At 32.9% G+C, this 26,104-nt stretch overlaps 3 protein-coding genes across 5 annotated transcripts; 2 read left to right on the plus strand and 1 right to left on the minus strand.

The window, feature by feature from the left end:
- Nucleotides 1-86: 86 nt before the first annotated feature.
- Nucleotides 87-7,429, plus strand: LOC119833770 (glutamate receptor ionotropic, kainate 2-like). The gene is made up of 17 exons (XM_038357942.1): nt 87-384; nt 473-580; nt 731-805; nt 900-1,232; nt 1,301-1,392; nt 1,576-1,692; nt 2,258-2,449; nt 2,726-2,884; nt 3,180-3,380; nt 3,614-3,871; nt 4,483-4,706; nt 4,779-4,916; nt 5,207-5,405; nt 5,683-5,911; nt 6,267-6,382; nt 6,549-6,701; nt 7,053-7,429. The coding sequence occupies exons 1-17, from the start codon at nt 297-299 to the stop codon at nt 7,239-7,241; spliced, it is 2,871 nt and encodes a 956-aa protein (XP_038213870.1). The 5' UTR covers nt 87-296; the 3' UTR covers nt 7,242-7,429.
- A 1,405-nt stretch (nt 7,430-8,834) lies between these two features.
- Nucleotides 8,835-19,010, plus strand: LOC119833739. 2 transcript variants are annotated; one of them, XM_038357900.1, is made up of 8 exons: nt 8,835-8,986; nt 10,143-10,223; nt 11,435-11,586; nt 12,119-12,363; nt 13,325-13,537; nt 16,072-16,159; nt 16,845-17,079; nt 18,350-19,010. In XM_038357900.1, exons 1-8 carry the CDS (start codon nt 8,923-8,925, stop codon nt 18,691-18,693), a joined length of 1,422 nt encoding a protein of 473 aa, XP_038213828.1. In that variant the 5' UTR covers nt 8,835-8,922; the 3' UTR covers nt 18,694-19,010. The 2 variants fall into 2 exon arrangements, with proteins under 2 accessions (XP_038213828.1, XP_038213829.1); XM_038357901.1 differs by lacking the exon at nt 10,143-10,223 and having other exon boundaries at nt 8,847-8,986.
- LOC119833738 (palmitoleoyl-protein carboxylesterase NOTUM) lies at nt 18,931-25,972 on the minus strand. Of its 2 annotated transcripts, none has more exons than XM_038357899.1 (3): nt 25,614-25,972; nt 20,603-20,706; nt 18,931-20,353 (listed from the first exon to the last, which is right to left on the minus strand). In XM_038357899.1, exons 1-3 carry the CDS (start codon nt 25,944-25,946, stop codon nt 19,213-19,215), a joined length of 1,578 nt encoding a protein of 525 aa, XP_038213827.1. In that variant the 5' UTR covers nt 25,947-25,972; the 3' UTR covers nt 18,931-19,212. The 2 variants fall into 2 exon arrangements, with proteins under 2 accessions (XP_038213827.1, XP_038213826.1); XM_038357898.1 differs by having other exon boundaries at nt 25,557-25,972.
- Nucleotides 25,973-26,104: the final 132 nt, after the last annotated feature.

Genomic DNA, 26,104 nt, shown 5'->3' on the forward strand with positions numbered 1-26,104 from the left:
GATGCTGCAGGCGACGATTTTCGTCATCATTGTGGACCAGTCACGTTTCAAGACATCAGACGCTAAGAATTTCCTTTAATCCAAATAGCTAACTAAAACAGTTAATGTAGAATTTCTCAGCGAAACGTACCGGTTTTGTTTTCGACAACCTCGTCATAATTAACGACAGCTTATTTACACTGAAAGCTCTTAGTAAATATTTTGCTTTATACATCAGTGTATAACACAAAGTAAACAAATAATGCTGTTGGATTTTTTTTTTAATAATTTAAAGTAGTTTTTAAAATCTGTGAACAATGTGGTTATTATGGATATTTTATTTAATTCATCAAAGCGCTTCGCAACTTATTGTTATAGAAACGAGTGTAATATCTTATCAAATTGGTAAGTCAAGAATATATGGCTAGTTGTATTTAATTTAGGTATAATCAAAAAATATATTTTCTTATGCTTTTTTTTATCATATTCATAGGAGGCATATTTGAAAAACATGCTTTAACCCAACGCTTAGCTTTCAATGAAAGTATGCGGCACAATCACCTACGGGCATCAGATTCCTCGTCCGACGATCCAGACAAAAGTACGTAAAACATTAAACTTTTCAATGCCATACGAGTAGAATATATGTACGTATATCCTACAAATCTCTTTATTATTCTTATGACGTTCGTATTGCCTCTTTAATCGTATTAAGCATTAGCACATCTTTAATGATAATGAACGATTTCAGAAATCAACGATTGGCGTCTTGAACCTGTAATACTTCGTCCAAAGAGATCTGATAGTTATTCCGTGTGGAGAAACCGTAAGAATATATTTGATATACAAACATATTATGTCACTTTGCTTTACATATAAAACATTATCGTTATTTTCTATTAAGACATATATTTTTCTAGTTTGTTCAAACAAAATGATGCAGCCCATTGCTATATTTGGTCCGCAAACACCAATATTTGATGGAGCTATTCGGGATCAATGCGCCAAAGCTAATATCCCCCATCTTCAAGCGACATGGCAACCCATGGATCCATATTTAGAAGAAGAAATTGAAAACACCGATGATGAAGATGACGATGATGTCGAGGAAGAATCTTCTGACGAGAGTCCCGTTTATAAAAACATTACTATTAACTTCTACCCAACTGCGGAAGATATATCGTACGCTTATGCAGCGTTACTGAAATATTACAGATGGGAAAACTTCGCTGTACTGTATGAAGATGATTTTGGTAAATAATACTTAATACACATAACAGCTGTAATCTATAATATAATATCTTTATAATCCGTTTTTCAGGCTTATTGAGAATACAAAAAATTCTAGCTGAATACACAGACCAAACCCCTGTTACTGTGCGTAGGCTGGATCCTAATATCGACAATTTTAAGGTTAGCACAATATTTACTCACAAAACTAATATTCTTATTAGATAACTCGGATGTTTAATTTTACTGTACATCTCAACTTATTAGTAAGCAAGCGAATGTTAGTTCATCATGTAAGGTAAGGTGGCTACATATTATTAATATAGAAGGTACGTGTCTCGATATTAAGCTTTCCATAATTTTTAGATATTCAAAGAATTGAAACGCTACAAAGAATTTCGCATCATATTAGACTGTCATATTGACCGCGTTTTGAAATATTTAAATGAAGCCCAAGGAGTTAACATGGTCAACCATTACCAGGTATTTGAATAAGTATTAATATACCTACAATTAACATATTACACTATTTAAATTTTAAGATTGTGTCACATGCATATCAAAAAAAAAACGTGAGAGGTTGCTTATGTCACTACATACATATATATGCACCTTTTTTACCGCTGTAAAAAATTGTATTTCCATGAAAACTTCCTTCAACCACGCAGCCGAAACCGGAGACCAAAATGTAGTTCTTTTATAATATAAAATACTAGCTTCCCGCTAGCGACTTCCCACCTCCGTATTGTTCTTACATTTTAAACATTCACTGGACTATTCAGAATGCACCAATACCATGATTATAAAAATCAGATCAGCCATTCTCGAGTTTTAGCGAGACTAACGAACAGCAATTGACTTTTATATATAAGAAGATGATATTCTTCACATTTAACCTTATTTTCCTTTCAAGTGTGACAAGCATTAATGACAAACTTTGAAAATTTTGTTATTAATAAGTTTTATACGAACTATATTATAGAATATTCATATTTTTACTTTATTATATATAATTGTATATTAAACAAAATATTATGTTGAACGCTAGCACTACATATTGACTACAATGGACGCTGGAATGATTGCAAAAGATCTAACACCATTTCACTCAAACATTACGTGGCTTAGTATCACAGACTTTGATAAATTAGAAGACGCACAACACTTCTTAGCAACACGGGTTGGGAGGTGGACAACTGATAAGGTCCAACTTGACTCGCCGCCTGTCACCAATTTGGAGGTAATGTTAAGTATTCATTAAAAATCAATGGCCATATAATAACCTCCTTACTTAATTGCATATATACTTATAGATATATGGAATAAAAACTAAAACCTTTTAAAACTTAAAGCAACGAACGTACTAATTTAATAACAAATTACTCGCACACATTAAAACTTGTAATTTTAAAGGATAAGGTATTGTATAATCTAAAATGTTGCTGTGATTTTTATTCAATCAAGAAAAAGTAATTGACGATAGAAGATTGTGAAATGAGTAAAAAAATGTTTGTAGATCGAAGCTCTCGTTATGAACGATATAGCGAATCATGTCCTCAAGGCATTGCAAAAAGTAGGCGAAGTGGAAGATATTACAAAACCAGATGAAGATTTGTGTAAAAAAGACGCCGACCCTTGGCCGTTCGGGGCATTACTCCAAGCTGAAATATTAAAGGTAATTCTTTTTCGCTTTCACTTTGTATTTATCTAGGATGCCGTTACAAAAAGATAACAAATTGAAACCTTTTTATATCAAAGCTTTCTTAAAACAAAACCCTTTCTAATTAAGTATTTATATTTTTCCGAAATTAAGTTCTTACCTGTTGTAAAAACAAAAGGGTATTTTTATTAATTTATATTAATACCGTAATAAAATCTCAATAAATTCTAACATAGTCGAATAACGTTTTCGGTTCTAGCGCTATTCCTTCTTCTATTTTAAAGAAGCATTTAATAATGTTTAATTCCAGAATCCCAGTGTTGGAGTAACAGGGAATATTCAGTTTGATAAATACGGGCGCAGATATAATTACACCTTGTACGTAAACGAGATTCATGTATCGACGAGACAAACAATTGGCACCTGGAATTCAACAGATAAAGCAACTATAATAGAAAATAGACCAAGCACTGAAATTAAAAGCGCACAACAAACCAGTAAACATTTTATCGTAAGTTAAGAATTTTATTTTAGAAAATATACTTATACAAAAAATATTAAACGCAACGCGTGCAATGCGTGAGGCAATAATATTCAGTAATAAATTTATTTATTTCAATCAACATGTAGTACAGTTAAAAGTTCTTAAATAACGTTAAACTATGGTGCATATAAAAGCAAGGCTGCTACTATAGGAGCTCAACTTGATGTACGCCTCTGAACACTATTCCCGAACACTTTCAGATTATATCACGTAAAGCAAAACCATACTTTTCTGACAAAATCAAATGCCCAGAGGATAATAAAACGTGCGTTGAAGAAGATGCTGACGAGAATTACGAAGGATTTTCTGTAGATCTAGTTAAACATATCTTTGATATATTGAGGAAGCATAAATTTAATTACACGTATTCATTTTTACACGAACAAGATAAAGATTATGGAAAATACGACCCAGAGAAGAAGAAATGGAACGGTTTGATAGGTGACTTACTGGACAAGGTAATACACAATATTTATTGTAGAAAATAAACAAAAAAAAATCACATTATAACGGGATCACTCCAATACTTTTTAAATCTCGCATGAAATAAAACCTAAAAAATATATTTTATGTAATTACAAGATTCCTGTTTTATCCCAAGGGGGCATTTAATCGGAATAAAAAGTATTCTATCACCCAAGTCAGCTCAAACCCTGTCTGAATACCAAATTTCATTAAAATCCGATCAGTAGTTTCAGCGTGATTGACGGGCACACATCCAAAACAAACAAACTTTCACATTCAATATATTTGTGTGTGATGTGTATTAATATGATAGAGTGATTGGTGATTCTACTGCATCACACATAATTATTTAAAGCAATCCTAACGTGCATCTTCAGAATAACCCTCATATTAAAATGATTTGAAATGACATAATGAATCATTAAACCAACGCTGTGAATGATCAAAGTTCCCGAATTGCCACGGTATTTTGGTGAAGCGAGTTCCACTCAGAATCCGACATTTAATAAAAATTTCGAATTGCATTAGATCATAAACAATATATATTATTTAAGCATTCATTTTAGTTTAAATGATTTTTCGATAAACTATATTTTATTCACAGAAAGCAGACTTAGCTGTTTGTGACTTAACAATTACGGAAGAGAGAAAGAAAGTCGTTGATTTTTCGGTACCATTTATGACATTGGGTATAAGTATTTTGTACACAAAGGAGAGAAAAGTTCCCCCGGGCTGGTTCTCATTTCTTAATCCATATACTTTCGACGTGTGGATGTACATAGCAACAGCGTATTGCGTTGTTTCTATTGTCCTATTCGTTTGTTCAAGGTGGTTATAATATATGAAATCTTATATATTTTTATTACATCGAACATATCTACACATGGTTAATGTTATCAGGATATCACCTGCTGATTGGGAAAACCCGCAACCATGTGACAAAGATCCTGAAGAGCTGGAAAATATATGGAATTTTAAGAACTGTACTTGGTTGACAATGGGTTCTATAATGACGCAAGGATGTGACATTTTACCTAAGTATATTAAATTTTTTTCCAATATAATATGTAACATGGTATTTAGCGAAATTATTATATGAATGAATTTATAATATTCGCTTATCTCTTTAAAATGATAACGCAAATCAACGTGGATTAAGACCTAAATGAAATCTTTTATCAATAAATAATCTATGAAATTAACAATGCTATGAATTCATGAATTAGTAAAGTTGCTAACACAAGGAATATGTTACAATAGACAATTTGTTGTTACTAACTACTGTAGTTACTAAAAATAATTATTATAATGATATTTTGACATTCTAGAGCTATTGGTTCTCGATGGGTGTGTGCCATGTGGTGGTTTTTCGCAGTAATCATTTGCCAGACATACATTGCCCAGCTCTCTGCTTCAATGACATCAGCCCTAGAGTATGAACCAATAGACAGTGTGGAAGATCTGGCGAAACAAACTAAAGTGCTGTACGGAGCGATTCACGGAGGATCTACTCTGGACTTTTTCAAAGTTAGTAGTTTGTTTGTAACAAAAGTTTTCTAACACTCCTTAAGTCTTGCCCCAAGTTGACACCCGGAAGACGAGTAAAAGTTTGGGAATTATTCAAATGAAAATCTTGGAAGAAATCATTTATGGCATAGATAAAATCCAAGCAAAAGTATAAACATAAGACAGTAGAAATATTCTTTATTACAAATAATGACGATTGTATTGATAATAACAACATAAGGAAATTTAAATATTCCGTCGCTTTACGAACGTTGCTAAGACATATCTTTTTTTCCAGAGCTCCAAATATAAAGCTTATCGGCGATTATATGATAACATGATGGCTAATCCCGTTGTTTTGGTAAAGAGTAACGATGAAGGCGAAAAACGAGTACTCAATGGAAAAAGCAAATACGCCTTATTCATGGAGTCTAGTACAATTGAATACAAGTTAAAAAGAAACTGTGAACTTAAGAAAGTTGGTGGTGAATTAGATTCTAAAGATTACGGGATCGCTATGCCGGCGAGTAAGGATCCTTTCAATTCAATGAATAGAACTTGCTAAAGTCTAGGCTTTACTTATCTGACCCTTTTATGTATATATTTAAATTAAATTACATTGAGAATTTTGACATTTATTTTTATTTCGATATGGTTATTTTCACCTGGTAATATTTACATAAAATATTATAGGCACGCATCAACGACACTGAATTTATACGTTTTCACTTCTATAAGCATTCGGTACGCAATCTAACTATGACAGCCTCAGATTATATGTTACGTTTTTATTCACAGTATTAATATACATATACACCTCTCAAAGATTTTAATTGTTATTAATATAATTTAATTACTATAAATATTATTTATATATTTCAGATTCACCATTCCGAACTCATATAAATCAAGCAATACTAGAACTGAAGGAACATACAACGCTTGATCAAATTAAAAGTAAATGGTGGGATGAAAAATATGGAGCCCAAGAGTGTGAAGTAAGAACCATACAATACATACATATAAAAAGTTGGACCACTATACATTTTTTTCAGATATTAAATTGAAAAGAATATATAGTCAGTGTCATCTTTGCTCTTCATTTCAGAAATATGTTTTAAAATAGTTAATTTCGTTTAAATATCCTTTCGTTGTATTTTTTAGGGTACTACAGATGAAAGCGATGTCGAAGGAGACCTTGAGATGGAAAATTTGATAGGCGCTTTCATAATTCTTGTGATAGGTTTGGTATTAAGTCTAGTTATAACTGCTGCAGAGTTCATGAATGAAGTGCGCAATATTGTCGTCCGAGAGCAGGTTACTTTTATCATACTCAACTAATACAATTTATTTGCTTTTTACATCTTACATAATCAGTATGCAAAAAAATTATTAAAAGGTCTTAAGAAGCTATATATTTAATTTTGCTTTTTAATTGACAACACTGTAAACTTTAGGCACCAAACGGGTCTTTATTTTGCTTTTGCAAGAAAAATTCTAGTCTTATAAATGAATTTAAATTATTTCATTAAATGACTTAAATATAATTTATTCAATAGAATGGATCGTAAATTTGGCTATTTTCCCTAATTCCTTAAATCTCAAAACAGTGTTATATATCCAATATTTGCATGTACTCGCTAAGATGTATTTTTTTTTTTATTTAAGGTGTCGCACAAAGAAGTTTTTATAAAAGAATTGAAAGCGTCCTTAAACTTTTTCCAACTCCAAAAGCCAGTCCTTCGCAACCCGAGTCGAGCGCCATCTATTGCTTCCACAGATAGCACAGAAAAGCATAACTTGAAAAGAGCGGCAAATATTGAAAACTTTATTGAGTTTGAAAAAGAAGTCATGTAAGGCCTATATTCTTTTGCTCACCCTATCCAGTCCATTACCTTCTTTTTCCCGTGATCAATCCTTTCCTTATCCCTTACACCTTAGATAAAATTTTTATCATTATTTCAATAAACATAATGTAATCTGAAGTAAAGATTGATTATTTCCATAATCTGTTTAAATACATGTGACGTAATTTGAAAGATAATCTGAAACAATTTATTATCGTCCTAATATTTATAATAACATATATCTTCAAAGATTTCAATGGTTTGTATTATTTGTCAGTACAGCATGTGGTTTATTATAGTAGTGATATTGTACTTTCAGTATTGTTTAAATAACGTAATATAAAAGAATATTATAGATTATTAAACATTTGTATTATTTGCCTTGTAATAAACTACTAAAAGAATTGCAAAAAGTAACTTCTAAACTATTTTCATTTCATTCGTTTCCGTTCAAGTTTGAGTTTCTCTTATGAGATTCAAAGAATATCGGATTGGAACTAAAGTTAATCATGGAAGTAGAATTATTTTTTCTCACAATTTTCAATACTTTATTCCTAGAGAAGAGAAAGTAATCAACAAGACAGCTATAGCAGGAACCCCATAGTATAGCTGTGTAGTAAACATTAGCATGTACTCGAAGATATCCGTTCAGCAATTCACATTTGATAAGAGACATCCTGGGGCTACACGTGCTTTTGGTCGCAGCGAGTCGCGTGCTGTCCTAACATCGGAACTTAGGATGTGACGGAAGCCGGCACCTCGTTACTCATCGTTTTACATAACCTTTCACATAAAGCGACGTCTATTGAGTAACGTAGAAAGTATTTGATACAGCTCAATCATATCATGCGATGCGAGTAGTGTTGCCGTATATCGAGTTTCATCAACCACAACCGATCGGAATTTGCACAATTTTGGGCAAATTTGTTTATTAAATAAAAAGTTAAGTTTGGTGTTTTCAAAATATTTTTTTAATGTTCGTTTTGTACTTTGACATGAATTTAAGAAGACATTAATATGTTAGTAATAGGTACAAATAAATAATTTTAGTAGTAAGTATAATTATCATGATGACCATCATCAGCCCATATTTTCCCTGCTGCAGAGACACAAACCTATGAGATCACCATGTTGGGCGGGCTAGCTGCTGTCAGTCACAATATAATGTATGTCGTCGAAATTTATTGGTTTCCTCACGATGTTTTCCGTTACGAGCAGCGGTTAAAGCGGTAAAAAAAATAAATAATGTAAAGTCAGATAAATTGAAAAATCAGTCTCAAACTCTACGGCTTTTTGATTGAAGGTAGAGGTCGTAACCATTGAACCACCACTGTTCTAGTATAAGAAAATTTAATTATAATCCCGTCTGCTGAGTTACATAATAATTCTATTACACACTTCTTAATATTGAATATTTATTGCGATGTGATTTAAAATAGAATAAATATGATAACCATTCATAACATTATCCATTAAAAAATACAACTGTATGAAAATACACTAACATTACAACCACGTTATACTATTTATCGGAAATTAAAATGTTGAATCTGGCCACCCCAGATACGAGCAGGATGCGTCGATTTGATTGCGGCGTTTGCGCACCAGTCAATTGTTGCGAAAGAATGCCAAATCTACAGGGCAGTACTAACTGCTAATACGATTTAGTGGCACGGGAGCCACCGCTTGAGATGGCCGTCTCTTGGGTCTCTGTGGCCTTCCTGGCTGCTACCGCACTCGGGGCGTCTATTGGACGTGAGTACAATAACAAACAGTTCTATATAAGTTTATTTATTACTGTTTCTTTAAAGTGGTTTATTGTTATGACAAATAACGGTATCAATTAATTGATTTATGTTTTCATTGCATTATGACAAGGATGATGATGACTTATGGATATCAGTGTTTTATTTACATTTATGCAGTGACCTACATTGTAATATGTTTAAATTTTTTTTCCAAACAATCGAATTGGATTTATTTTATTTCGAACGATACAGACTACATATAATTAATGATTAATTTAGATGGTCATTATTGTTATAACAAATTGAATCAATTTTCTATCAAAAAATTACAACTATTCAATAAAAAGAGACAATGATTTATGGGCTTACAAATTTGAAATAAAGCAAAATATTACATTTTATTGTAAACGTCGTTAAAATACACGAATAAAATAACGATAATATTTTTTTCCAATTTGTATCAAATAAAAAACATAATGAGTACATGTATTTTATTTTATCAGAATATTAAGTAGGTAATTTTTTTACAACAAAATAACGAAAAAGAAGTTTAGTAATTAAATGTGTTTTTTTTTTCTAAATTGTTATCTATAATTTTATGAAAATGAATCAAAACTGTTCTAAATTTAAATGTAAAAAATGTGCCTATTATTTATCCACTTAAATAAAATATATGACAGAGAAACAGTTAATAATTCATAGAGTTATTCGTTACTTCTAAACGTTGATAGTATCGCTTGTAACAAGAAGTAGTCATTATTGTGTCACGAAGTTCCTTGTTCTTACATAATTTGGATCTATGCCGGTAAAGGAGTTGTACGCGCATGGACTGTCTTTCGCAAGTTATATCACAACTTACGTAATAATTAGGTGAATTAACTCTGTTTGCATACCAATAAATACACTTAAACTAGTAATGAATGCAATGACCGATATTTATCAAAATCAATTCCATTAAAAAAATAAGATAATTTGCAAATTTTCAACTCACATGTAATGAATTATTTATTATTAGTAATCAATATTCGGTTCTGAAATATAATCTTTATAATGCTAACTACATACTAAATTTTTTGTATGCAAAATAAATTTGAAAAAACTCTCTATAGCTACGAGATTGTAATGCAATATTATATTACTTATATATAAACTTAAACTTACAGTATCCTTCCTTCCATACCGGACGCCATCATTGGAAACAACGATAAAATCGAATCGTATAATGCGGATTCTAAAACGTGTATGTACGTAGTAGAGGCGGGGAATTATTTGGTGATGGGTTGAATTATATGTAAATAAGGGTCACAGGCATGATCAATGGGCCCGCTACTTCTGAATTAGAACCTGTGTATGAAACGGAAACTCGAAGTGTAGGACTAATGTCTCTTAGCTGTAAATACTTGACAAACTAACAATAATTAACATACCCTAAATGTTATATAGCAAAACCTGTTCAGGAATGTTTTCTTATTTATGTGGGAAAATAATTCTTAAAATAGTTGATACTTTTAGAATTTAATTAAAAAGCGCACCAAAATTTGTTGAATTTTCACAAAAATATCTCCCACGTTCGCTACACGTATAAAACAGAAACCGCTGCGCATTAGCCCATTAATTACCACAAATTACTAAATAACCGCTGCAATATATCACTTACTCGCCATTTTATATTTAAATGGAGTGTTTGTGTTTATTAAACAACACCATTTCGCTCATATCAATGTTTACTATAACTACGTGTGTGAGAAAATTAATTTATAATTAAACTTAATGCAAACGCAAGCATGGATAGATGCATTATTAAATAATTTACCTACTCGCAAAATTCACTAACCAGCATGTAATTTAAATAGTCTTCCTGAGGAAATGATGTTCAACTATTGAAGATTACTTCCACGCACGCGATCTTGGCGATATGAATCGATGTAAAGGTTATTAGTAATATTACGGTTGGTTTATTTACGCCTACGACGATTTACACGCATACGGCATAGGTAAATGCTATTGCTATTTGCTATCTTCTCTTTTTAGTATTTATCATATTTTCATTAAATATGCAGAAATAATAGCAACGTTTTATTTATATCACTTCCTAGAAATTTCGCTTAACATTTTCCATTCTGATTTATATGTGTTCAAAGTTCTTATATTTTGTTCATAACAATTAGAAATATAATAAATATTTATAGAATTCAATAACAGTTCCTTTGATATATGTCAAGACGATTTAACGCAACCTAATTATTTTCAGGTGATGGTATATGCATGTTCTAGTAGCTACCAGCTACTGTAATTAATCCTTTAATGTCACGATCCTGAACTTTCAATTAGTATAACCCAAATTTAATTTTACTCTACAGATATCATTTTCGCATTTAAAAATACGCATTGATTTACTTTCTGAGGTTTTCGATGTGAAGTCGAATAATTCTCCTAATAGAGCTACTCGTTTTAGCTGCGGAAAAACTAATAATTGAGAAATCGATTTGTGGAAAAGTATGGGCCACAGTTCATTCGCCGGCTATTCGATTGGGCGTTGGAAGAAATCTTCTTGACGCTATAGAGCTTAACTGGGATTTCAGTCCCTGCGCTAACTTCCCCAATCAGGTAAGAAGGAATCTGAATAATTGTCCTTTTAGCCTCATTATTTTATATAGTATTTATATCGATTACATTTATAAAATTTGCAACCAACCATCACTGCATTATACGATAACGTAAACAATAAATCCTCAGATAACTTGGAATTAAAACAGATTTGCGAAGAATAAAGAATCAAAGTATTAATTAATAGACGATCCATTATCTGTCAAATCCGAAATACGATAAGACACTCTTTCGATAAACCTTATTTTCTTTATATCATACGGAATATACTACAAATTTAACGAAACCTAAAAAAATCACGAAATAATGTAGTCGGTCCTCAACCTCATTACTTTTTACTGGAAGAACCGATTTTTATGATCCTTTTTTTATTTTCTTTTATTTATATATATTTAAATTTGTTCAAATTCTGACAATTTGAAAACGGTTTAGTTGTGTTATGTTAAAAGTGACAAAAGTTAAGGAGCAATACAGTTTGGCTGATAAAGCAAGACATATGATTTAATAAAAATAGCAATACCTCGCTCCACAGATCGGTCTTTTCGATAGCAGGCCAACATCATGGGACAACGCGCTCGCAGTATTCCCAGTAAATTCTGTCCATGGTTTCATAGTCACAAATATATCTTTGGGTGAGCCAGACCTACCAGCTGGATGGCAATCAGGCGTTGGCCTGCGAGGACCTCACTGCCTGTGGCCGTGGGTCGGTGCTGGTAACCAATACATCACTTCTTTTAACTGCTTAAAAATACAACCGACATGGATGGAAGATTACGGGTTGGTATCATAATTAGAATTTATGATCTTAAATATTTATTTCATACAACTTTGTGGCCAGGAATCTACCTAAGAAGACATGTCTTACAGAGTATTACCAAAATTTTAATATAAATATGTCAAAAACGTAAAATACGTTTAATATAATAGATTTTCAATACAATAGTTGCGTAACAAAATCAAGCAATTAGTAAAATCTAATTTGCTTTCATATTCACGTTGTTATTAATACATTTATGATGGAAATACATCCACGTAATGTAATATACCTGCGGCAACATACATATACAGTGTATGTTGTGTTAGGTTTATTTAGATACTCATTCGCAGTTTTTGAAAGTAGACATTAGGTGTAGTGTCTGCCTTGTTATTATAACATACATTTCTTTTTAAGTGAGAATGAAAATCAGTGAGAAAAAAGAAATCTCACAATAGTGTCAAAAAATTTACTTCCGCTAGCCATTTGCTCATCATCATTACATAAGCATCAATCTCACACATTTGGACAGAGCCTGACAAAAAAAGTGCCATACATTAAAAACACAATGCACAAGGGAAATGAATGATTGAACGAGACAAAGATAAAATATCATTCACTCTTTAATCAGAAGATCGTTTTGTGCAGTGTCTCGTTACTTTCCTGCCTACGTATTTCCTTACAAGTTCGTTGCCTCTAATGCGATAACACGAAAAATGATTAATGTACCAGATGATTTATTTGCAACTTACACTATGTTTTGATATATCAAATGTCTACATAACAAAAAATTTCAGTTATTGTCGATACTCACATTTACGTGTAATATTTCTCAAACATAAGACAGCTGGTAATATTTTCCACATATAGTCATCAATTGGCGTATGCCTGCTTCCAAGTCATCCCGCCTTCCGAACAAAAAAGTCGTACAAGGTGAGCTGAAGCCCTTGAAAATCTAAATGAGAAACGTTTCAATTTTTCCAGTGACAAGATAAATAAACTACGTATTGGGGAGCTGGCGATCGCCGGCACACATAACGCCGGCGCTTGGCGCTTTGAAACAGAGATAAGTACCGTCTCCAGAGACAGTTTCGTGCTCTGCCAAGACCGTTCTATATGGGCACAGCTTGTTTATGGCATCAGATACTTCGATTTCAGAATTGCGTATTACGACTTCTATCCGCGACTTGAAGATAGGTAAGTGTTTGTCCCGCTCTTCTATAATTTATAGCTTGTTTACCTGGGAACCTTATCAATAGAACAATATTTTCACTGACAAACAAAGTTATTTGTGTGGTAAATAATTGTATGGTTCATCTTGTAGCTATTACGCAAAAGAGTTTCAATATACACACGAATGACAGGACTACAAATAACAGATTTAATTAATATAGAGCTATACTAGTTCAATTGAAATTTGAAAATATAGGCTCAATGTTTCATGTTTTGATTATTCATATCCTCCAATTTAGGGTCCAATAAAACTATAAAAAACGTACCTAACATTTGTCGAGCACTGTTGAAAATGTTGTGCAATTACAATTTTAGTATAATGTTTGAATCTATTGCTTGTTGGTTGCTTTATTGAATTTGTTTTTATTAGAATTTTAAATCGGGAAATAATTTCCAATGCTCTATCGGCTAAACTTCACAATAGTTGAGATATCATTAGTATATACAGCGTAGCACATAAAAGATAAAAAAGTAAGAATTTTACTAACATAACGTAAAATAAATCTTCTTACTTACACAATTGTATTGTAAGATGTATTATGTACGAAGAATATTTACATTTCATATTTTTTATAACATCTTTTACAATATACACTAAATATCATATAATCCTTACCGAAATTAATAGAAATAAAATTACACTTTAAATATTTTTAATTACACTTAAAGTCGAAGTGAATTCAGCAATGATTTCGCAATAAAAGTAAAATTTTGAATATTGTTTATTTCACTACATTTCAGACTAAAATCATCAACTGATTGAGTATCAGATTAAGAGACTACTAACCTAAAATCTAATAATGAAGTGTGAAAAGTGTATCTCATTATATAATAGTCATATTCGAAACTCGCAAACCGATATTACACGAATCGCGGTCAGCCAGTGGTCACGCGTCGCTTCCCTCGGCCTGCAAATTTAGAGAAATACAATATTATTGTTTTTATCAGAAAAATTAACACTTCATTTTTTCTTTTGACGGGAGTGTAGGCACATGAAACATATAAAAGTATTAGAAATTCGATTGCTGAGGCGGAATCACCTAGCAATAAGTTCACAAATCGTAAAAATGTTGTCTTATACTTTCTATCAGTGACAAAATAAGAGCTCACTCCTCAAGTGCGCTCCTATTTGGCAATAGCGTTTTTATGGAACGAACTAAAAATTTTGCTTTGACATGCATTTCATGTCGGAAATTGTGAGCTAGATCATAATTGTTACGTTTGAAGTAAACGAGTATTTTCCAGTTTTAATAATACGTGTCCTTATTATTTAATGGTAGGTTTTAAAGTGGGAGTGGAGCATGGTTCAGCACGATTTGGGCCAGCTTGCACCGGGAAAACCGGCGTGAAATACATACAAAGATTTAATACCGTTTCACTACTATTATTATAACACATTTTTATCATAACAAGATATATAACGTATGTCAAGCAACAATTATTATTTATATATGAAACTTATCATTCCTTCAATATCACTCATATCAAAACAAATAAACATCCATCACATTGTTTCTAATCGATAAGTTTAATGTTTTTAATATCTGGCAATTAATCGGGATTAATAATTGATAAAGTATTTAATCGCAACTTATTATTTGCTTTAAGGAGGTTTAAAGAAGCTCATAATTCCCTTTTAAATGATGTACGATTAAATATAAATTATGTACTAAAATCTGATTTAATTCTACGTTAAACATTCCTATTGAGTCATTTTTAATTAATGCTATAATCTATTCAATAATTTTATTATGAGAAAAAATTAATGTTATTTCGTTTATATTACACAATCCAAATTCAATAAATTATACATAATCACACTTCAAACTAATATTATTAATGTGAAACTTTGTTTGTTTAGATGTTTATCACACTGAAACTACTGAACGGATTTTGATTAAATTTGGTATATAGACAGGTTATGAGCTGACTTGGGTTATAGAATACTTTTTATCCCGATTAAATGCACTCTTGGGATAAAACAGGAATCTTGATGTCTAGCGGAGCCGGGACGAGCGTAATTAATTCGCAAGATAATACAACTGCGTAAATATAAATATGTACTAATCTATGCTTATACCTATAATATAACTTTAAAGGTTTTGTTTATTTATTTGTTTGAACACTCAAGTTTACTACTGAGAACAGGAACTACTGAACCGACTTCAAACATTCTTTTACCGGTGTAAATGTATCGACCATGCATGAGTGCTTCTATATGTACCACGAACGAAGCCTGGACGGACCGATAGTTATGTGATAAAGCGATGTGAATAGTTTCAAAACAACCAATTAGTAGACTGGTTTAATAATAATTAATTGTTATGCTCATAAATATATGATAAAGCCAATCACAAAACATTATTAGGTACTATTTTCCTATAGGTTTTAATTGTAGAATTGCATATAAATGATGGTTTATTACAACGAGATTTTAATTGATTTTTTTTTTTATGATTATGTATTATTATATGTAAAGATTGTTTCTTACTTTACAGATACTGGCTAAACCATAATTTAATTCGAGTCCGTCCCCTTTTACCTCTGTTACGTGAAATAAAAGCTTTCTTAGACTTTACAAAAGAGGTAAGTAATTTCTTTATATGCTTCGATTGCGATGTATACCTGCAATATTATTATAAAATAAAATAGATACGCATATTAACTTTGACTAAAACATTTGTTTACGTTAAAAACTGCACCATAATAATTGCAATATTTTGTTTTTACACGCTTTTTATTAGCTTCACCTGTATGTTTGTATCTTTGTTTATAACCGACTTAAAATAAAATATATTTTTTTTTACTCACACTATTATTAACTTATATTCATTGAAATTTTTAACACTATTTTCTTAATTTAAATTCATTTCAATTAATTTCCTATTTTTTAGTTCGGTTTTCTATAAAAAGCGTGTTTTTTAGTTTTTTTAAACTATTATTTATTTAATAACTGTTTATAGAGCACATATAAAACGCTTAATTTTACATAGCACTTCACAAGCTTTAACATTTAATGCGTTTTAATTTTTCCTATTTGTTTAAAGATTTTTTAGAAAAAGGCGAAATTTGTCCAAGAAATGTATTTAATTTACATATTATTTATTATTATATCCCCATATCAATCAGTCATGTTAAATCTCTGTTTCCTTTTACTCTTTTTAAATTCTATAAAGGACCTTTTCACCGAAAACAGCGTTCCCTATGGAAGTAAAAAATTCACAATAAATATTCTCAGAACAATGTACATTTTATGGCATAAATATTCCAGGTAGTGTTCCTAGACGCTCATCATTTCCCCGTGGGTTTCTACGACCCAAATGGGGCGCCAATTAGATCTGTTCATGCGGGTCTGCTTGAACTGATACATAGAGAGTTGGGACCCCATATCGCTACAGCGACTCAGTACCACACAGGGGCCGGAACACGGGGCCCCACTTTGCAAACCCTAATTGATAACGATAAGCGTTTAGTCTTCAGCTATGTAGATAATATTATTGTTGCAGGTAAGTTTCTTCCTCTTCTTTGTATATACAAACAAACTTAGATAAATTGTATGACGGAACTGTAAGATAATAAAAACTTTCGAGATTGTGAACCGTCAAAAATTTGTTTTTCGTAACATACTAAGTACTTCCAATTGAACACATTGTATTTAGTTGGGCTAAAATGCATATCGCAGTTATGTATTATGCCGAGAATTAATTTTCTCTATAGTTTGTGTTGTGCAGATAGCCAGCCCATGGAGTCGAGCTTCTGTTTCTTGTAGTTTTTGAATAAATCAAACTTTAGTTAACCATCATATCGAATGACCATTCAATATTTAACGGTTCCGATACATAATTAGTGTTTAACCATAAATAATGGTCAAAATTTTATACAGTATGTTACGGATCACAATTTTTCGACAGATTACAATCTCGCGGGAATCTTTAGAGCGAGATTGCAATCTAATGGATGCTAGCAGTTTCACGGTGACATATATAACAAAATTGGATTTGTTGTACCGCTGTTTTAAAATTTTGTTACTCAAAACGGCTGGCATGAGTTCCTTATACATTTGATTTTGTATCTCTCCAAAAACTATGACAAATATCAGATATATGTATTTATATATACATTGAGCATAAAATTTATGAAGAAATATAGTGAGACGTTGCTTATACTTTCAGGCTGGCTAGTTTTCTATATCTATAAATAGATAAAACAGCAAAAAGACAAAATTACTAAGCAAAGCAGGCGCAGTTTTTTTTTACTTATAAGCCAAAATATCTTCTCACAAAATTTGCTTTTCGTATTTGGTAGGCGATGCCAAATTATTGTATTTTTAATTTTATTATTCATATTCCATTCATATGACATGTATTTTAACGCCTTTTTCCTCTTCATAGAAGCAAATATTTAGTTACTTTCTTAAAATTTTATCTAGAAGCAATTCTATAGATTATTGATTCAAATATAGCATACCCCGACTATCTCAGGTCAAGGGTAGTCTGTGGCGAGAAGCTTGACCTCGAGACATATGTACTAGTGATTAAGTACATCGCTCGTGGAAAATGGGGATAATACATTATATCGGTCATTCTCTGCTTTCTTGACAAATACTTTCTATTTTATCAGGATTTATGCGGTCAACTAACAACAAAGATACTCTAAAAAAGATTCTTTTCTGATTTATTTTTTATGTCACTTTGAATAAAAATGAGATGTTCATTTTTATTCAAAGTGAAAAAAAAGTTAAAACACTAAGTAATATTATATATTAATATGTTTCAGAAAATAACTGGTTGTGGCCAATACTACCTCATTTGTGGGCAAACACAAACAGTCCTACAGAACTTTTGAAGTACTTAGATCACGCAATAGGTACATCTCCCCAGCCATCAGCCCGTTCTCCAATGTTCTCCGCTATGGCTCAAACAACACCTACTGTACTTGACATCCTCTTCTTAAGGGGCTCTTTACGTGAAAACGCAGATGCAGTTAACAGAAATATTACCCATCGTTTTGCAACGCTCTGGAGGCACCAAGCGAACATCGTGTCAACGGACTTCTTCCTGGCCAATGATGTCGTCGACTTATCTATACAGATTAGCGTAGAACGCTCTAATAAATTATGACGTTACGACAGATCGCGGCATGGTGGACTTTTCTTAGATTTTAAATTTACACATACCAAAGCAATGATATATCGCTCCCCCTGGCTTCCGATTGCGCCACAAACTCGGTATCAGTTTAAAACCCCCAGCTTACGGGGTCAATTGGTATAAATCGTTACTAATCGAAGATATCCGCTGACACATCGAGTCACTGCCATTACCATAGGGTCAGTGTAAATAGTGAGATAATTTAATTTATTTGTAGTAGGAATAATATGCTAGTCCACATTCCCTTTACATAAGGAGAATTACATATGATGTAAATAAATATTTACCACAGTTGACTCTTTATTGTACATCCCCAATGTTTATATTATTTGGTTTGATTAATAAAACGAATATAAAAAATTACATTTTACTTATATAAATACTGCTGCATCTCATTACAATAAATAATAACTAACATTAATAATAATTGTACTTGTAACAAAAACGAGGTAGATTCATCGTGCTCAATGCACATAAACAGTCTATTAAATATCACGTATGTGGTGCCAGTAAAGGCAAAAGTTCAGCTCGACTCATTCTTGATAGAGCTCGAGCGTCTAAACCCATGGCTGCTGCAGCTCCATTCACGTCTAAACCAAAACTTTGAAGTAACGCGGCTAATGCTACTTCTTCGCCCGTCCTGGGGTCACGCAAACGTGGACAGGAACCGTTACACTGTGGCCACGAGCACCTTTCAATGAGCCTGCGCGGTGCACACCTGGTCCTTTCACCTCTATTTCTGCTGTTCAAGCGGCGCTCCCAACAACTAATAGCTTTTGGAAGGGAAATACCGGATACATTAATCGCCAGCCACTCGGGTCTCGCTAAAGCCCCGTGGGCAATGCACGCAGGAGCAAATGTTGCTCGCACGCCTTTAAGACTCGCACGGAGAGCAGTCCCTGTCTCATGCACGGCATCCCATTGCGCTCTTGTGCGAGGGGCTCGGACACCTTCTGCTGTTAGTTGTGCTGAATCAAATAAATACTGAAATACGAAGAGTGGTGTCCGAATATGTGGATAGAGGCGATATCCAAAATAGCATAGCCATGGCTTATGTCTGTATTGTCGTACGCAAGACGATGGAGGTGATCCTTGCCATAAAGTATGTCCAAGCCGTGCTATTGCATCAACGGAAAACGATCGTCTCGCTCTTGGGGGCCTGTCGAGAAACCACCCAGAATCGGCGATAGCTGCCACACGAACGCCATGTGTCCTAAGACTTCTTCTTGTAGCGTCTGCATGAAACATAACTCCTGCTGCACCAGCACTCGAACCGACTAATAAAAGTCGACCACGCAAACCAAATTGCAACAGTTCATTAAGGACATCTTTAACTATTAAACGACCCGTAAACGCGAATGTGTCGTTTTCCGCTTTAATTCGTGTTCCAGCCCACATATCGCTAGAGCAGTAGGGTAACAACACGTGGTTTGAATTGTGCCATAAAGGGTTTGCTTCGGGATCCATTGATAGTATAGCTGGGGCTCGGCGAGCTCGAGGCCATCGTGTCGAAGACATAAGCCCAGGTCTACGTCTCCAACGCGCTGCACATGACTTCGTATCCCAACAATATCCTCCACCTTCCAAGTAAACCACCCAGTGATGACTGTTTGTGCCACGTCGGATATAATAACTGGAAAAATATGTTTTTATAACATTACTTTCATGCTCATTAAAAATATAGAGTTCTTTAAAATAGGAAATATTTTCAAGATCTTTAAAACACATCAAAGGAGATTTGCTTTAACAAGAGCAAAACAGAATAACTCGTTGAGTTTAGACCTTGTATTTAAATGACGTTACCGTGCTGAATTTGGAAGTTTTAAATATTTCTACATTAATAAAATATATAAGGACGTTTGAGACTATAAAGCATACATACCCCGCTGGTGATCCATCATTACACGTTAGAGAGGAATTAGAGAGCCAAACTAATCTCAAGCTATCCGGTGGAGCGACGCTGTCACTTGGAGCGGACAACAGCACCTGTAATTAAACAAACACTAACATTTAATCTAATAATAGAACGTTATTCAAAATAGATAATTTTATGGAAAATAGTCACTAAAATTTTTGTACATATTGACTAAGATATCGGGAAAACAAATTATAAGTAATTTGATATAGAATGACCTTATAGCGAAAAAATGGTTGCCTGTAAAGTCGGTTTTACAGGCGAAGATTTTACGTGACAACGTCTTTTTCTCGGTAGAATATTTATTGATATGAATATTATTAAATTGCACAATAGGAACAAGGAATTGAATGAAAATAAGAATTGCACAAATTTTAACTATAGAAAATATATTTTGTTTACTAAAAAGACAGAGACAGAGACACAAGCACGCGCCGATTCAATGCGCCTCTAGTGATGCGCGCGCGACGGACCGATCATAGTTCGGTGACTCATCGTAACGTTACCGGGCGTTACACTTTTTCATGAGTGACTCCGAGCCGCAACCTAATTTAAGACGTTGTCACGTCAAAATAAATTTTACACGTTTTCTGATAATTCCACACGTTTTGTTTCCCAAGAAATTGCTATTTTCCTAACTCAAAACGTCAACCGATGTTAAGATGATTGCTTCATAAACTCGACATACTGTTGTTAATAAATCGAATCGTTAATTTACATGATAAACATATGACGTACAAGCTTACGTTCTATTTATCTATAATATCGTATAAGTAAATTTTATTAGATAGTACATATAGATACTAGGTAACCCACACAACTTCGTTCGCTGTCGAATATAATATATAGCCCATTTTTTACATTTTTCCATGATACTCTGCACAGATAACTCTTGTGTCACATCAAAGTTGTCTTCTTCATACAATATCTATTTGGTTTGGTAACAAGAATAATGAAATGAAGTTCTATGAAACAACGACCATTAGTTTGTCTCTGTGTGATGTCTTCAAACGCTTTGTAGATCTATTTAAATAACTTGGGGAATCGCGAAATTGGTTTACTTTGAGTACGTATATATTATCTTGTATATTATTATCCTTTATGAATCATAGTTATGAACCAAGCAAATAGGAACAGTCAAAGGAAATTTTGCTATAATGAAATTGGTATTGCAGAAACACTGTAAGGGATTAGATATATACCTAATTTAAAAACTTTACCAAAAGGTCAATGACATAAAAAGTGAACCTCTCGAATTAATAGGAGATTTTTTTTTAAATAGAAATTTTAATGTATGGGTTGTTGTACCTAACTATAAAATTTAAAATGGTTTTAAATTGGCCTTCTACAAGGATTTTTTTGTATGGCGTCTTAATTACACTAAGAGTTGATTTTAGCATTTGCTGATTATATCCCTAATAGCTTATAAACCCTTTTTGACATTCTTAGTAAGCTGTAGTAGTATTTTATAGATACATTATCAGTTAGGAATCATTATCACAGATTATCAGATGTGAAAACCGAACAGACAGGAAGAAAGAATTATATCTACTTAAAATATGTGTAGAGTCGCGGCGAGCACGCTTCGGCATGATTTGCCAGCTCGCACCGGTGGATATACTACATTTTCCCCGCACAAAAAATCGGCGTAAATTGATGATACTATGTTTGAGTGGGGGAGCCGGTGGTGTTCGCTCACCTTTAAGCGATGTACAAATTTAGTTGACCGCTGTTACATAAAAAACATATCCAGACAAGCATCAAGGAATAATGAACAGAAATTATATAGCAACAAATAATTCTTATGTAAGTTTTCGCAGCTAAACGGGAATATACATCGCGCTTGTATTATACCGCCTGTTTAGATCACATTAAAGAAAGCTCATGTATGATGCATGACCGCCATAAACAAGTCAGCACTGCTAATTACAAAGGATTACTGTAAAATTTATATGTAACTAGTGCATTGAAATATCTTTACTCTATTTGATGCAGCAATAACAAACGTATCATTTAGTTTTTTAATTACACGTATTACATATGAATTAACTTCATTAAAATAAATTTAAGTATTGACATTTGTTTGCCTTGCTTGCACAATATATACAATTTTTTAACTGAAGAGGAAAATAAAATTATTTATGCTTGAAAACCCATTGCATTGTATTTCGGTACCTATTGAATTTCCCTTTTATTAAGAACATAATAGAGATGTCTTACAGGTCAGATTTTTATTCCTCAGGAGAATTTAAAAATAGAAAGAGGTCTCAGGGATTCATCATTTAGATACGGATCTTCTATTTTTAGATTTTGCCCTCAAAATACAGAGATATATTTAACCATGATCCTCTTAAATTAGTCGAAAGTCGGTTGATTATTTACTTTACTTTTCTTTAGAACTAAAATGGATTTGAAATTTTGTTTAATCTTTGCTCGTTACGGAATAGAACACCTTTTATGATAACATTTTTTTCTATACAATATTTTGAACAAAAAGCAAGGATATGGTAATAAGTAGTACGTATACTATATTTTTATGTATACACAAGTATTCATTATACTATAACTCCACCCCGGCTTCGCCCTATATGCCTACACTTTTTAAATGATTTTCATTCTTTCTGAGTTTATTGCGTTAAAAGAAACAAACAAACTTTTGATCTTCATATTATGATTATAGACATGTGTATTAAACTACAATCAAAATAAATGCTCATGTCACTATCTAGCAATTTTCTGACCTACAATTGGTTTTCCGGGTTAGGTCAGTTACTAATTCTATCGTACAATCTTCTATAAAGGCTACAGGAGACATCGAAAAAAATTGAGTTTATTTTTAATATCGCAGCTATTTCAGATAAACATGACATGACTCTATAGGAGATCAATAATTTTTAAAATAATCGAAACAATACACAAATTATATAACAAAGTACTAAATTCACCTGTTCAAAGTCACATCTGCAAGTTGAAGCATTTTATATCTACTTTTTTAGTTGTTTATTATGTAAAATGTACATGTAATTTGATTATTATTATTTCTATAACCTCATTCATTCATAGTTCTTATAACCAAATCTCAAAAACAAATTACTGTATTTCTCTCTGCCTGGCTATCCGTACGAATGTAAAGGCATGAAACAGAATGCAAATTTGCCATCGAGTCGCTATGTAACTAAAATAACTTTAAATATACTTTAATTATTACATTTAATCTATTGCGCAATCATAGTGACTAATACTGTAGGCCTAGCTAGTAATAAAATCAGAAATATAGACAATTATTATTTAAAGAAAATAATAAACATATACGCAAGTATTCTATTATTTCCTTAGGCAGTAATTTTTTTCCCGTAGGTATATTAATTTATTCCCTATTAGTTTAGCGACACAACGACGCCATTGTCTTTGAATATATCTGCATAATTATCCATCGCTTCTTGTAGGAACGACAATAAATTACATTTATTGTAGAACGCTAATAGAAATAAAACATCAAGCTAACTACGTGCACAGTACTAATTATACCATCAACATTCTTTCCATGAATTAATACCAATATAATATCATGTAAATACTATAAATCAAATTTAACTAGCCGTGCCCGCGCGGCATTCCTCGCATAAATGTTAAGAACGACTATTTTACTGTAGACTATACTACTCTTTGCTATTTTAATTAGTTACACAGGTGTGAATTAGAAGAAAGAACTTTAATATTTACTTTGATGATTTTAAGAATAGTTTTCATAGTGTTTTATATATTTACAGAAATTCAACACGCTTCTTGTACAAATTTAGAGAGTATCATTTGAATGTGTTTTTTTAATAGAGCAAGAATTTTCTCAAGGATAAAATTAAAACGATATGTTGATAGACTAATTCTTAGTCTAATTTAAAGTTACATGTATTATATTAACATAAATCTACGTTAACTGAAGTGTTTGTTTATGCTAGAGAATACAAAACACTCTACTCATATCGTTTTACATATTCTTTATCACCTGTTAAAGTTTTTTTTTTTTATATTAAATATGGAAAATCCAGGTGACAAGTTTCTATTACAAAATTTTTACTACTACTATTCTTAATGTAAAAACCAGTTCCTTTTCAAATTATTCAAAATGTATAATTTTCCAATTCTATCCTACTAATATTATAAATGCGAAAGTTTGTAAGGATGTGTGAGTGTTTGTTACTCTTTCTCGTAAAAACTACAGAACCGATTGCAATGAAATTTGGTACGTAGGCGGACAACTGGAATAACATATAGGCCATTTTTTATCCCGATATTTCTACGGAATTCGGACTTACGCGGGTGAAACCGCGGGGCGCAGCTACTACTTTATAATTATATTAATACTAACTTATACATTTAACATTAATTATAGTAACAAATACACACACACATCCCTACAAACTACGATAATTTTCTTTAACTTGACTAAGCAAATATGTTTTTAAATATAACGATACCAAAATAATCAAATTGATTGAGCTTAGCTTTTAGTACGAGCTTACGAAAGTTATCCCAATCAAAATTTTATTATTGAAATATTTCTAGATTAAAGTACCTATTAAACAATTTAGCCCACTTTCTGATAATGACTGTTTTCTAATAATGGCTTGTTCCAATTGAATGTTGAGGATTTGGGTATCGAGATTATAATAAATGTTCCAAGTACTAAAAGTTATATTTAAACGCGATCAATTAAAACAAACAAACACATCAAAAACAACACGCGCTATGTAGTCAAAATAAATAAACAGTAATGTAATTGCACTTCGCGTCTTTACATTTAGCAAGTATAAATACACAAATACAGAAAATCTAAACTACATGCTATTAAACTTCAACACACTCGCCAATCTCGGCACCGCATCGACAAAACACAACGTTAATATCAAAACAACAACACAACCTCAGAACGATCACTGAAGCTCGCTGTAAAATTGCACAAAATAAATAATGAACGTACACATAGGGTCCATGTCAGCCAGCACCGGCAGCACCGACCTTGAGGGCGCGGAAACATCACTAAGAACGATTTGTGAAGCGCGGCGAGCGCCCGCGGCGACCGCACCCCATACTGACCGCGCACACACCACTGCCTCGGCGCGCTCACGGTAGCTCCCCGTTTACAAAAGCCTCTATTTAGAACGAGGGCGAAGGGCCGGCTCCGTACGCGGCGTCGGACCGAATAAAGGTAACAGGCGGGCTCGTTTATGCGGCAGGGGCGGCGGGACCAGTCGGCGGCGAGATCAAACGCTCCGTAGATCAAAGGGGCCGCCGCGCGATCGGCATCCGTCATTATTATTATGCAAGCATTACGGAGCGCGCGTGACTCAGGCGAGAGGGCCACGCGAGCTGCGCGGGCGCCGCGCCGGCTCGCCCCTCCCCGCGCAACCCTAGCACCCCCCACCTGTCAACAGCCTCCGTGCGCCGAAACGCTGCGGTAATATGCGCCCC

Source organism: Zerene cesonia, chromosome 18, assembly GCF_012273895.1.
Source record: "Zerene cesonia ecotype Mississippi chromosome 18, Zerene_cesonia_1.1, whole genome shotgun sequence".
Classification (NCBI taxonomy): domain Eukaryota; kingdom Metazoa; phylum Arthropoda; class Insecta; order Lepidoptera; family Pieridae; genus Zerene; species Zerene cesonia.